This window comes from Astatotilapia calliptera, chromosome 7 (genome assembly GCF_900246225.1).
Source record: "Astatotilapia calliptera chromosome 7, fAstCal1.2, whole genome shotgun sequence".
NCBI classification, from domain to species: domain Eukaryota; kingdom Metazoa; phylum Chordata; class Actinopteri; order Cichliformes; family Cichlidae; genus Astatotilapia; species Astatotilapia calliptera.
In genome coordinates this window covers 44,302,890-44,317,710 of record NC_039308.1, presented here as the reverse complement: position 1 = coordinate 44,317,710, position 14,821 = coordinate 44,302,890, and the positions used below count along the sequence as shown (strand labels likewise).

At 38.8% G+C, this 14,821-nt stretch overlaps 1 protein-coding gene across 9 annotated transcripts in view; it reads right to left on the bottom strand.

Moving 5' to 3' along the window:
• cep290 (centrosomal protein 290) overlaps nt 1–14,821 on the bottom strand; it is a 41,890-nt gene that overhangs the window by 13,059 nt on the left and 14,010 nt on the right. For all 9 annotated transcript variants that reach the window (XM_026174995.1, XM_026175001.1, XM_026174996.1 and 6 more), the window contains 19 exons: nt 14,349–14,513; nt 13,289–13,438; nt 13,080–13,195; nt 12,893–12,995; nt 12,247–12,477; nt 11,809–11,982; nt 11,596–11,707; nt 9,328–9,533; nt 8,832–8,983; nt 8,226–8,337; nt 7,480–7,935; nt 7,230–7,394; nt 6,516–6,623; nt 5,952–6,086; nt 5,576–5,845; nt 5,144–5,251; nt 4,650–4,849; nt 979–1,192; nt 399–536 (listed from right to left, as the gene is read on the bottom strand). In XM_026174995.1, the coding sequence (XP_026030780.1) occupies nt 399–536; nt 979–1,192; nt 4,650–4,849; nt 5,144–5,251; nt 5,576–5,845; nt 5,952–6,086; nt 6,516–6,623; nt 7,230–7,394; nt 7,480–7,935; nt 8,226–8,337; nt 8,832–8,983; nt 9,328–9,533; nt 11,596–11,707; nt 11,809–11,982; nt 12,247–12,477; nt 12,893–12,995; nt 13,080–13,195; nt 13,289–13,438; nt 14,349–14,513 (3,315 nt within the window). The remainder of the gene's footprint in view (nt 1–398; nt 537–978; nt 1,193–4,649; nt 4,850–5,143; nt 5,252–5,575; nt 5,846–5,951; nt 6,087–6,515; nt 6,624–7,229; nt 7,395–7,479; nt 7,936–8,225; nt 8,338–8,831; nt 8,984–9,327; nt 9,534–11,595; nt 11,708–11,808; nt 11,983–12,246; nt 12,478–12,892; nt 12,996–13,079; nt 13,196–13,288; nt 13,439–14,348; nt 14,514–14,821) is intronic.

Here is a 14,821-nt window from a genome sequence, read left to right as displayed (position 1 = left end):
ACTTCTTCCTTTTGTAACTTTCTGGACTCATATTCAAAGTGAGCATTTAATTTTCTAGGAACAATAAAAAAGTCTTAGTAGTACTTGATTTATGGTCTTTGTACTATTTTCATTTTAATATGGTGTTGAAATAAATTACATATCCCTGCATTCTGGGTTTTTGTTTTTCACTTTTAAACAGCGTACCAACTCTTCTCAGAACAACATTGTAAAACATTACAAACTAGAAGCAGGTTTTTGGCAAGTATAGAACCAACAATAAATCATATTTTGTGGTGTTGAATAACTAGCTCAACAGCTGATGAAATACAACATACACAAACACACGGACACCCCACACAAAACAGAAAACAAACCAAAACAGAAATGATTACATTCTGATGACTGTGGGCTCTTACCTTAAGGTCTTTGGTTTGTCTGTCAATCAGCATCTGGACATTCAGACTTTCCTCTTTCTGTGCAGCACTTGCTATAACTTGCTGTTCTGCAGCAGACGTCATCTCCGCACGCAGGTTCAACAGAACCTTACTGAGAGCCTTTAAAGCATACGCAATGCATCATCATCCATTAACAGATTATTTGCCCTCTACCATACACATCATTTTGGTAAGCAAACTGCAAAATTGACACAAACAAAAACATCTGACTTTACAATGTGTGTGGTGTAATTATAAATGTATCATTTAAAAGACTTTCTGCAGCCGTAACAGATATCCAAATCATTTAGTCACAAAAACATTATGCTGGGTGAACTCTAAATATTCAGGTGAGGCTTCCACTCCATCACACCGCCAGTGCAGAGAGAAGACAGTCAAGATTTATTTCACAAATTTGGAGTAGGCAGGAATTACGGTACGCAGGGAAAATACCAACTATGAGTGGAAAGCATTTTCTCAGTACGCTGAAACTGAGTGCCAACCACTTTACATGTGTGCACAACTTTCAAAGAAAAACTGGGGGGGGGGGGGAAACAACAACCTTTAGCTGTTTCTCTTTCTGGGTGAGCTGTGCCTTCTGTTGTTCCATTAGATTTTTCATGGTGTTACTGGGGGAGCGGACATTAGCCTCCTTCTGGGCCTCCAGTTCAGCTCGAAGATCATTCATCTCCTTCTCCATCTGGGCCATCTGGCTCCTCTGATCCTCATTCTCCGCAGTCAGAGCTTTCACCTGGCTGACATGGTATTCCTCCAACCTGCAACAAATCCCCCATATCAGTTTTAAGACAAGAAATCTGTTAGCTTTGGATACCTTTGGGATTACTTTGCCTCAGTTTGAGAATAATGACTTAAAAAAAAATGTGATCAACATGTGTCTGTGGCATTAAAAGGGATTTAGTTATGAGTTTAAAAAAAAAATATTGGACTATTGAAAGCAACATTTTTTTCCCCTCTGGGCAGTAGTTAGCATTGTTACTTTACAGCCATAAAGTTAGAAAATTACTGGTTTGAACCACAAGTGGGGCCTCTCTGTTTTTGGATGTTCTCCTGGTGACTGGTTTGGGTTTCCTCTGAGTAATCCAGCTTCCTTCCACACTTCAAACACATGCATGTTAGATTAACTGGTGATTCTAAATTTCCCATGTATAAGAGACAGACAAAGTGCCCACAGTTACAGACTTTGTTGTTAAATGTGGCTTCTACTCTAAAGTACTTTAAGGTGGTCAGTACAACTTGCCATTTTGATATGAAGTAACGCCAGTGATATAACTGTGTAGGCGTTAGTATTTTAGTCTGCAAGATCAGGACAAAGGAGCTGTGGAATGATGCTTTGTAAACTAAGGAAAGAATCTGTCGGGCACTAATGCAGCTCTGATCCCAGGCTTATAATGATCTCAGCCATTGCATCAACTGTGTGAAAAGCAACATAGCAGCATATCAAGGGTTAACAGGGTCTAATGCCAGTTCTAGGGCGTAGTCTCACACTTCATATCCTTAAACCTGAAAAAAATCTCTACTCTTTTAAATCTTCTAACTCAGTGAGTTTAAATAATATTGAAATACCTAATGTTGATAAGTCAGAGTTTGACACAAGCATAGATATTCTTTTTAATTTCTACAGATAGCATGTCGAATCAAACGTCACAAACTGGGTTGCCCATTAATCAGAAGGTCTGTTGTTCGATCCTTGGCTAATCCAGTGTGCATTTTCAAAGTGTCCTTGGGCAATATTCTGAATCCCAAAACAAAGCTTCTATTGGTATGTGAGTGTGATAAGGAAAATGTCATATGTCTACAATAAGAGCTGTATGAACATGTGAGCAAATGGCTAAAGCTTGTAGTGTTAAAGGCCTTTTGAGAACAAAAGTCTAGAAAAGTTGCATCTTTGTGTGGACGCACCCATAGCTTAAATACTTATAAAATATAACACGGTACTATTCAATACCACCACAGCCTCCAGATATTTGCATCATCACCTCACGAGTCTTAACTGCAGCTGCATTATTGAAGAGGCCCACGCAAGATTAAGGCTGTGCTTATATCTGTTCACAACTGTGAGTTACTCATTTCACTAAAGCATATGACTGCTTTGAAGAATGCCGTAGTGATATCATTTACGCAATAATTTGTGCATCTCACCACCTCTGTTTAAGAAATGTATTGTTAATGTGTGTCTGTGAAGGTTCTCAGTCAGTCAGGTCATCATAGTCTAAGGAGCTTGGAAAGAAAAGCGTCTGGACATCTTTAAGTTTAAACTTAAACTTAACTTGGAAACGTTAACTTAAAGAAGCCCAGATGCTTTTTTCCCAAAAGCCCCTTAGACTATCGTTAATGTATTTTTTGGCTTCCAATTCCACACAGCACATACATTCAGGAAACCTGCTCTTACTACTCTTTTGTTAGAAGTTCTTGTGTGGACAGCTGTCCACTGTATTAATTTGACTCGATGTACCCAGAGGAGAGCAGTGTTTCAAACTACTTTATCATGTGCGTGCACGAGACACACTCAGCACGAGACATTTTTATTGTGTCAAAATGTGACTGAACATCTAAAGCACTGCAGACACAACAGCTCACTATAAAAAGTAACTCAGTAACAGAATTAAGTTCTGCACTCTTCCATCAAAATACCAGCATGACTGAGGGGCAGAAATATGTGAGGCTCAGTTTTAAACAGGCAGAATGAGGACTCAATGTGTTACAAGACACTGGCATGGTCACTGCTTTGAGCCATCACTCTGATAGAGTGTAGACGCATCTATCACAACCACATCAGACACAGTATAACATGTTTTTTTAGCATTAAATTTGTTGCAATTTCCATTAAACTGTGTAGTGCAAATCAAATTTACATCATTAATTCAAGCACCCTCCTTCCAACATGTTGCTCTCTGAAAGAGAAACTCTTACATATGCACTAAGCCAGCCAAACCTTTTCAGTCACAACACTGATGCTGTCCTTCTTCAGTAAATTGAATGTTTTGGTTAAGTATGGGTACACACTTCTGGCAATGCTCATTTTCTTGGATAGTTATGAATGAATCCATTAAAATGAACCCATGTCCACAGCACTGGTGGTCACCCTTTTTGCTGCTTAAACAGCCCTGACCCTTTTGAGGCATGGACTCCGCTAGAGCCCTGAAGGTGTGCTGTTGTATCTAGCACTGGGATGTTAGCAACAGATCATTTAAGTCCTATTAGGCCTCCATGGATCTGACTTGTTTGTCCAGCACATCCCACAGATGAGAACTGGGGAATTTAGAGGCCATGTCAACACCTCAAACTTGTTGTTGTGCTCCTTGTGAGCTACAGTAGCTGGTCTGTTGGACCACACGGGCCAGCCTTCACTCCCCACGTGCATCAGTGAACCTTAGCGTCCATGACCCTGTTGCTGGTTCACCGCTGTTCTTTTTTTGGACCACTTCCTTTATAGATACAAAGCAAATACAAGACCACTGCAGTCTGGGAACACCCTACAAGTGCTGCAGTTTTACTCTGACCCAGTCGTCTAGCCATCACAACTCAAATCCTTATGCTTGCCAATTTTTCCTGCTTCTAACAGATCAACTTTACAGACAAAATGTTCACTTCCTTCCTAATATATATCACCCACTAAAAGGTGCCATGTAGAAGAATTAATCTGTGCTTGTAATGTTATGCCTGTATAGTGAAGCTAATGTAGAAATTGTCTTACAGCTGTTTCTTTGGAAGGGCCACCAGCAAGTGGTTCTTCTGGCTGCAGAAAAAGTCTGATTGCACAGAAGTCTAAAACATCCTTCAACTTCCTGGATAAATGACTCCAGTAAACTCTTTCCTGTTGCATTTATGGTCTTGATTGATAGATTTAAGCCATACTGAATACAGTAGGATATTTATTTTATAAATTATGTTTCTCATTAAAGTAATTAAGAAGGATAAAACAGGCTCTGCTTGCACAAGGTGCTATTATTTGAATGTGCAGTGAACCAAGATAATAAAAGCAAAAATGTACATCTTGTGCCTTCACGTGGGACTTCCCTAACAAATGGGCAACCAATATGAGTAGCTACATCCATGAAGTACTTAAATATTTACTTTACAGACTACATTAAGGAAACATTAAGCATTCCGATGCTGCTTTAATATAACTTTTAGTCGCAAACACTGGGTTAAAAAACTGAAATAAACACACATTAAAAAAAAACAAAAAAAACAACTAAAAGTGATAATCACTTTGACGTCTCGCCAGCGTGTCTCTTAGCCTCTGTTTCCATGGTAGCTTTCAGTCGCTCCAGCTCAGCAGTGGTCACTTTCAGCTTCTCAGTGAGAGAGCAAAGTGAAATGTCTTGCTCGGCCACTGTTTGCTCTAGCTCAGCCAGACGCTCCACGTGTTTGGAGGTTGGTACCCTTAAGGTGGGCTTTTTCATCAACTCCTGGACAGAGAGAGAATTAAACAGAAGCCTTATAAGCTCAAAGACTCTTAGAGACATGTTTTTCTCTGCTGGTCTTTCTTTATACAAATACAGCACATCCTTTGTTGATTATCTTTTGTTACGTTGGGAAAATTGGTGTGAAATACATCCAGTTATTTGTGGAAATACACTTCAAGAAATGAATCTGAATGCCTTATCTGGTCTGCAGTGGTCTAACGTTCTTATGAGCCTTACATCAAAGATCAAAATCTACAAAAACAGAACAAAAAAGTTCTGAAACAAGGGCACCAGTACCATCGCTGTCTGTCTGAAGCGATCCAGCGAGGTGTCTGTGTGCAAGTCCAGCTTCTCGTGCAACATCTTCATCTCCTCCTGATGTCTCTTTATCAGTTCCTCTTGGTCCTGGTATCAACACCATTGAGGACAATTAAACAAATAAATGGTTAAAAAAGAAAACATGTTTAAACTGTTGTGATGGTGCCTTAAATGAAGTAAATAACTGAAATACTTCATGTATAGAGTTAACCAGTGATATTTACCCTGTTTAAGATCTGCGATTTTAATTTTTTCACCTGTTGAAGATTCTATAACACTGCAATTAATCACTAATAAAATCTTACTGACTTGCTAATGATTCTCCTCAGCCCATAGAAAAGAAATCAACATCAGAGACTTGCTGTGCTTAAAATCACTGCACAGCCAATATTTCATCTTATATCACTGTACCTGTCTAGCTTGAGCCAGCTGGTTCTGGTATTTCTTTATTATATCCTCTTTTTTGTCAAGTCGATCCTGCAGGTCTTTGATGGTCTGGTGAGCCAGCTTGAGGGCAGACTGTCTGTCTGACTGCCCCTCTTCATGTTTGGCAAGGTCGGCTAGCAGCCGTTCTCTGTCGGCAGCAGCTGGGAGCCGCAGACGCAGCTCGTTGATTACTTTATCCCTTGACACGATGTTCTGTTCTGCCTTCCACAGAGCTGCTTCCATCTCTTTCAATTTCTGCATATGTACAAATGAACAAATTAAAACAATAATAAATAAAAAATAATATTGCTATATACTTATAGGGACTGCTGAGTATGTGAACAGGGACAAAATACTGTGCCTTGTCCAAACTTCTGCACGTGGCCTGTGTCTCCAAAATGGTGCGGACATGCTCTCTGATTTTTCCCAAGGTAAACTCTAACTGACGAGCAAGAGGTAGACTTGGGTCTGGTAGCCATCCTTTACCTTCATCAAGCTTACAACAGACAAAAATAGAGTAATTACCTTTGCAATAGCATGTTAAAGAAACTAATTACATGTAAAATTGCACATTAAATAATCAAAAACTGGACTGCCAGTGCTGCCCCTCAGCCTCCTAGTAGATACACTTATGGTATCAATTCGAAAATCTTAGGTGACATCTTTCAAGTTATCATGTACACAAGATTTTAAGATAACTTGACCTCTCACCATGAGGTCAAGATCACCAATATTCATCTGAGACTTTAAGGAAACGCATGAACTTGTTCTATATCACTTTGCCTCATTCTCGCATGATGGATGTCCACCATGCCCGGTCCATCAGCCTTTTACAGTTGAGGATTAAAAATGGAAAAAGCTGGAAATCCAGCTGGTTTTGTTTTCAGTGTTTTCTTTTTTTTTAATTAGTTAAACAATGGTTTACCTTTTCTGCATTGCTCAGAATTTCATCCTGATGCTTCTCATAATAGTCCAGCTGACGCTCCATCTCCACCTCTCGCTGATCCCATGCAAGCTGGCATTCTTCGTGAAGCTTTATACAGTAATGAGAAGATATTACTGCATTACCCCAAAGCGCTTATGCACCTAAAACCTCATTAATAAGTTTCCTAAATATGTATTCACAAAAAATCTCCACTCATTGCAGTTTAATCAGCCCACAATCATTTCAATTTCTGTGTAACTCTCATGTGTGGATTGCACAACACTGGACATTATATTTCTTCATTTCCACTTAATACTGTACAGCTGCTGTTATTGTGTGTGTATATATATATATATATATATATATATATATACACATATATACATATATATATATATATTTCTTCATACATTCTTATATATTTCTATACTGTGTATTTGTGTATTGTGTATTTTGTTGTACAGTTATTTTATTTTCAACTTTAATTTATATATTTTATTCCTTCCTAGTTAAATTTACCCTTTTTAATTTTCATATTTATTTCCTATCTTATTCATAGCCTTTTTTTTTTCTTTATGTCACGAGCAGTTCTGTAAGCATTTCACTGCATATCATACTGTGTATGACTGTGTATGTGACAAATAAAATTTGAATTTTATAGTGATTGAGAAATGAGCAAATTTGGGTGTGTGTAAGAATAAATTTTTCGCTCACAGTCTTTTGCTGAACAATATCCTCTTCCAGTGAGTGGATGGTTTGTTCCTGTTCCTTTACAAGGTTCCAGAGATATTTTATCTCCTCCTTCTGGACCACCAGCTCCCTGCCTTTCCTGAGCTCCTGCAGGCGAGTTTCCTCCATCTTTTTGTGCCACTCAGTGACCTGGTTTAAGTCATAGACAGTGTGGTTTTTGGCAACTGTCAAAACAAGACAAGATGTGATCTCAAGAATATTACTCCCCACTAACCTTCTGGGCCCCTTTCACATCCTTTAGGGTTGAGACGAGCTCTTCCAGCCCTTGCAGCTTTAATTCCAGCTCCTCTGCCCTTCCCTCCACTCTCTTGCTCTCCTGCTCTGCCCTCTTTTTCTCCTCTTGAGCTTTTGCTCGGTCCTCCTGGAGGCTCAGCATGGTCAAAGAGAACTTTTCCTGCTGAGGAAGTGGCAACGCACCTGCAAACTGCCTACGGAGCGACTGGATAGTCTGCCGTAGGTGCTTCGAGCGGTTTCTGCCCTCTTGGCGAGCGAGAAACAGAGTATGCTCACTTGCATCGAGCCGCTGTTCAGCTCGCAGCTTGTAGGCCTCCAACTGCTGGATGTGATTGGTGGCAGCCTCAAGTTTTCCCAAAGCATCTGACTCACTGAGCTGCAGAGCCACAATGTGCTGGTGAAGCTTTGCAATGAGGGCCTTCTCGTCTGACTGCGACTGAGTGAAAAACAAAGCATGATTTCTCTTTGATTTTTGTCTCGCAGACGTGAGAATTTAACAAACCACTGACATTTGTTCCACTTTTTTGTTGAAAGCAAAGATCTGAAAATCTATACAAATCACCATAAAAAGTTGCAATGATTGATTTCAAAGTATCTCTCACTGTCAAATGGCAACAAACAGAAAGTGCAGTAAAGGACCTGCTTGAGAAAGTTCTTTTATCAACACAGTCATCAGGTTAAACAACGTAAACTCAAGTAAAGAAGCTGAAAGCAAAACCAAGTTACCTGGTAGTCCAATATTTGCCTCCTCAAAGTTTCCACTTCTTTTTCGTTGCTTTTTTGTTTGGCCTGTAGAGCAGACACCTGTGTCACAGCCACATCAGAGACCTCCTGAAGCCTGCCAAAGGGAAAAAAGCATAGAAATTGCAACATAACATGTTTTATGTTTTGTTTTTAAAATAAAATAATGAATCCCTTTAAATACCAACATTACAGCTGCGTATTAGTTTAGGTGTTTTTTAATTTTTGTTAATGATCTGGTATTTTATAGTGAAACACTGTGATCATTGTCTTTAATTATTGATGAATGGATAAATGGTGGTAGTGGTATCAATCAATACTAAACAATCATAAAAATCAAACTTGCTTGTAATATTTTGAACCCCCCCTGACAAGGACAAGCTTATCTTTGATAGGATCCTGATGCTTGATCTTGAATACAATGCTGTGACCTCAAAACCTATGCTTCTATAAATCCACCCCCCTCCCCCTCCACACACACACGGGATGATTGTGATTGCAGTGCTTATCAAAACTTAGAGCACACAATAGAGAGCAAAAAACAAAACAAAAACAAAAATCAATCTAAGGCATAGTCGCTGTCAGACGCACTTAGAAACCTCATTGCGAAGCTCAGCCTCTGCCTTCTCCAGCTCTGCAATCTTGGCTCTGTCTGCATCGCTCGCAGCTTTGCTCACGCTGCTTGCCAGCTCATCTCTCAGCTCCCGCTCAAGCCTTTGGGCCTCCACATTCATCTTAGTCAACTAAAGAGAAACAGAAGTAAGACTTCTTGATAAGAGTCATATAAATTCTTTTTTGAACACCCACAACCTGATAGAGACTGACAAGCGAGATATATCGCAAAGGTTGTGAACTAAAATGTTAAGATAATGAAATAAAAAATTCTTTTTGAGCAGGTTCTGGATAGCATAAAAATGCAAATCCAGTCCAATCAAAATGAATTCACTTCTCTCACTGTAACATTATGTGTCAGGTGAACCAAATAGCCTTTTAGATATGTTAAAAGATGGTCATGGTGATGGCTGGGAAAACAACACATTTCATGTGCCACAGAAAAACATATCTGTCTATTTCCTTGGTCTCATACTTCCACAAACTTGGATTCCAGTTCCACATTGCGCTCCTCCACCTGCTTAAGTGAGTTCTTCACGTGCTCATACATTTTGTGGGCATGCTCAGCTCTCTGCCTCTCATTCAGCTCCTTCATCTCTAAAGTGGTGATTCGTCTTGCAGCAGATATCATCTCATTGTTGAGTGATGCCTTTTCTGCCTTATCCATCTCATTTTCTTCTCCTGATAATAAAATAATAAACAGTGTGGAATGATAATTTAACACACACAATATATTAAATACAAATATAAAGATTATATGCATAATTTACTTAAATGACGTTAAACTGTGGCATTGTATACAGATAAGGACAAAATTATTAGCCAAAAATTTCCTGAGTGCGTTTTTTAACAGAGCAATCAATCTTCGACATAGAAATTCTTATCATACTAATTTTATTTAGAAAGCACAAGTTACTTCTGTTGGCACACGATAACAGAATGATTTCAGAACAAACAAAAATGACCAAGGTCAAATATTATTAGTTATTTGAAAAACTGACTGCTGTGACTTTGTAGTGCTCAAAGCATGTAAAACCACGTTAAAACTGAGGGTTATCTTCCAGGCAGAAAAACCTCAGGAAGGTTTTGACTAGGCACGTGCAAAAAACAACACTCCCAAAACAAAAACAACCACTTTAAACTTGAGCGTTTACGAGTGTTAAGAACTGGAACGATAACTATTATCAAGAAATTCATGCTGCTGAGTGACTGCTGCTCGTCAAACACATTTCATTGCAATGTTGACCCTGTGCTAACTTGCATATGACAAATAAAACTGAAAATTGAAACTGAAATTCAAGGAAGAGCCACACGGTGCAGAGTGACCCTGGCAGAGGTACAAAGTGAAAGATTTCAAAGACTCTGGAAAGAAAACTAATGAGAAATGTGCCTGAAGATTCAAAAGAACTGCCAAGACACTAGTGAATGAGTTAGAAAGAGTTAGGAATTGTAGTGTCAAAGAAGACAATCACTAGAACCATGCACAGGAATGAATTGAATGTTGAAGCATGCTATAGGCAACCTGGAGAAAGATTCTGTGTACTTGACGCTCATCAGATGAGATTAAAAACAGACCGTTAAAACATAGTTTGGAAAAAGAATGGAGAAGCATACAACCTAAAGAATACCACAGTAAAACATGGTGGTGAGAGTATTATGCTGTTGAGATGTTTCAGTACGCCTGGAACTGGGAATCTCGTCAAGGTGGAAGGAATCAGGAAGAAGGAAGGATACGTGAAGAATCTGGAGAAAAACTTTAAGCAGCAGCAAAACTGGGTCTAGGTCATCGTTTTGTCTTCTAGCATGACAAACACCCAAAACATGGTCAAGAACTATGTCCAGAAGACCAAAGTGAATGTTATTGAATGGCCTGCACAAAGCCCTGACATAAATCTCTTTGACAAACTGTGGGGTGAACTGAGGATTTGCAAAACTTCAAGCAGTTATCCAGCAAAAATGATACACAACTGTCTACGAGCATTGTTTCATACCAATTTGCTTTCAGATATGAAATTCAAAAATGTGATTGTTATACAATTTACCCACCCCTACACTGTTTATGTTGAAGGTGGGAGTCAGTTTTTAATGTTGCAGCCGGGCCAACACTCACATCATTATATGATGAATTTTACCCAACCTCCTCATTGTTGAGACAGGAATGCAATGACCCCACTAGCTATGGCTCAGATCCAATGAGCACTAAATGTATTCAAGCTGTCTTACAACACTGCATGCAGGACAATACAGTAGATAAAAGCTCAGGAAGAAAGCAGTAGACATAAATAACTGTAATTTTTGGCCCTGTGGGAAGCCTGTGCCCTTGGTTTATTCCAGCGGTTTTACCACAGCCCAGTAAATGTTTTCATGGCGGAAACTTCAGCTTGTAAAAGCCTTCATAGACTGTGATACCTTGTTGTGAATCCAAGAATGCTGGAACATCTTTTATTCTAACTTCAAAATATTTATATTGAACTACAAGATGTTCCCTTAAACCTCTTTATGGACAAAAATAGGATCAAATTTATAAAAACTGAGGTTGAACCAAAATTCTTTCAGACCAATTTATTTCAGATATGCAGTTCAGATGTGATTCTTGATTCTTCTACCCACCCCACCCACCATTGTTTTTGTTGAAGGTGGGAATCAGTTTTTAATGTTGTACTTGTGGCCAACACTCACATCATTATATGATGAATTTTGTTACAAACAAAACTGTTTGTAATGATCAATATCCTTAGTTTACCTGTTGAAGGGATGTTCTCCCATCTTTGCTCTAAAGTATTAAGTTTCTCCTTCGTGATCTCCAGTTCTTTATTCATGGCAGAGATTTGTTCTCGGAGAGACTCATTCTCACTCTGAGAGGAAAAGAAAAAAAGATTAATAAAGTGTTATCATTAGTCAAGAACACAACATGAGATGTGGGACAAACCTGGTCAGGAAATGTTTTTTTTAATACCTCCAAATGTTCTAAGTTGGTGGTTCTTTGTATGAGGTGGCTGTCTCTCTGTAGCATGTTTCTGTATTTGACTGTTAGCTCTGTGTACTGTTTGTTAGCCTTCTCCAGGTCTGATGAGGGCACACTATCATCCAAAGCTTTCTGTAGTGCTGCTATTTTATATGCAGCCATTTCCTAAAGACCAAATAAAAGGCAATGATGTTAGAAAGGTGCTGAATGAACATACAGTAGTGCTAAAAACACAACTTTTTGCTACACTCTCTCTGATAGAAATGTTCACAATATTTCATAAATTATTTTCTGTTATTTAAAGAAAACTTTGAGTGAGAAACTTTTATGTAAAATGTTTTATATAGTCTCACCTAGTTGCGATAAAAGACAATAGATAAGAATCGGTTTCCCCCCCAAGGCTTTTGGTGGGATTTAGCTTCTTGGTACCTTGTATCTCTGAAGGTAACCTATCCTCTGAGTGACCGAAACCTGCATCTGGCTGCTCTCATCTCTCAGCTTGCCGTTTTCCTTGCGGAGGTGCTGTTCTTGTTCCAGCAGGGTTGTGTAGCGTCGCGCCAGTTTCTTCTCATTAACTTTGAGCACTGTCAGCTTACGAATTGCTTCACTCAGCTGTCTTCTGATGTCCTCTGGATCCTTCTGAAGTGTGTCCAGCAGATCCTGATAGATAAGGTGAATAATTGCTCTTAATAAAACTGACACCAGAAGGAAAAAGAAGCACAGCAAAATTCTACCCTGATATTTTATATTTGTACATCTCAAATTTGTAAAAATGTCAAAACATAGTTATTTAATCACTTAAGAGCTGCTGGTCGACTTGCTGATATTGCACACTACACACCAGAACAAGTTGTCTGTTCCCCTAATGTGCATTTTATGTTTATTGAGTTAAAGGAAAATATTCCAGTAATTTGTCTGAGACACATTTAGTTCCATGTTATCAGCCTTTAACAGTGAATCATCGTAAACCATATGTCTATGTGAGTGAATGAGAGCCACATTGAAAGTGTTTGCAAAATAAACACAATGCATCTTGTAGCATTTAAGTATTATTAACCTTTTAAAGCTGACTTACACTGAACTCTTTGATTTTAACGTCATCCACCTGCTTTTGTTTGTCCAGCCTGTTCTTCATCTCTGTGAATGTCTCCTTCTCCTTCTGCCACTTTGCCTTCTCACTGAGAAAAACACAGGAAAATATTTGAGATTCTTACATGTAAATAAATCACCCACAATGCGCAAAACCTTTCATGATAACCCACCTCAGGTACTCTTTGTAGAGAAGTCCCTGTTGATGGCTAATAACAGAAAATTTCTCCTTGTATTCTTCCAGAGCACCTGCAAGTTTCTGCATTTTTTCCTCCTTGTTTTTGAGCTCCTAAATAATTATGATCAATTTATTTAGATTTTACTTGAAACAATTAGTTTATAGTTCTTCCCAACCTTATTATTGGAAGACAGCGACACTAACCTGAAGGAGTCGAACGGCGTACTCATTCAGGGAACTGATGACTTCAGTGCTGCTGGGCTCCAGGCCCTCGGGAAGGGTCAGAGGTCTGAGGACGACTCCATTACTGCCAGACTTCCTGAGCAACTCCAACTCACTTTCAAGTTGGCATATCTAACAGGCACAGATAATTTAAAAAAAATCACAAGCAAAACCTGGCTATTAAACGTTGTGTTGTTTATCAAAAAGCTCCTGCATTTGTCTCTAGATTCAAAGTATTATTTAGCACAGTTTGGGACAATACGGCATGGATTGCTTGATTACTGAATGTGAGGAGGCCATTGTAATGTACCACAAACATAAGGTAACAAAACATTATTGAGACTAAAGGCAGTAATACATAGATGATTAAAATAACACTACACTACTTGTGAAAAAAATTATCAGACAAAGGAATAAATAATGAAAAAGAATAATCAACAAAAAGAGAAAATCTTATTTGAAAATAAAACTGGAGAAATGGCAGAGGAGTTCTGTAAAGGAGGCTTCCCCATTTTAAACAAAATTGTTACTGTCTGTGTTCTGGATAATGTGGCTTTTGTTAAGTGTTATTTGTAAGAAAGTTTTATCATTTTGAAAATTGAAACTGAATGCATGCTGAACAGTTGAGACAGAAGTTTGTTTACCTCGTTTCTCTCATTATATGAAACAGAAGTAGCAGATATCAAAAACAGGCGACTGACCAGGCCAAAAAAAAAGGAAAAAAATATCTTCTAGACATGTTAATGACTCTCCGCCATGGAGCCCATGCCAGGCATGCAGCTATCTTCATAAATCTTTATATTTCAGTGGTTACAAACTTTTACATAAGAAAATAATTTTTTTTGATTTGGAGAAGAAACACGCAACCATTACCACTGGGATTTGGGCTTCCATAACTAGAGTTTAATACATGCTTGGCTTTGAGAAAGTTGAGAAATCATACCGCTTTGTTTTCTTGCCAAAGACAGAAATATGGCCAAATAAAGCTGCCAGTCCACCACATTATTAATTTGTGTAATTAACTTAAATCATATTAATCTACCTTTTCTTTGGCTCTGGCAAGCTGACTCAAGCTGTCGGTTGCCTCCTCACGAGCTGATTTTAGCTCCTGCCTCAGTTCTTCATTTCTCCCCACCAGCTGGTGTATTTGGGACTTGAAGTGTGGGGCTGACTCAGACTGGCCACCCATGCCACTGACATCTAAAGCCTGTAGGAGAATGAGTAAAGTTTACTGCCACCCCCAAAAAACCCCAGCTATTCTCAAATCCCCGATGCAACAGTTGTAGAGGATAAAAATACATTTATGCCACTATCCAAGATTGATTTTCATGTGTTTGGTGTGTGCTAGCATCTGCTACTTCCTTGCTGATTGGTATGTTGCATGGCTTTCTTGCCTTTTTCTTTGAAGCTAACCACATTTGTTTATCAGGTTGCTATGAGGCAAACCCTGTGTTTCATCAAATGACAAGGTCAACGGTAAAATGCAGACGAGTGACAAAGTCCATAGTTTTCAGC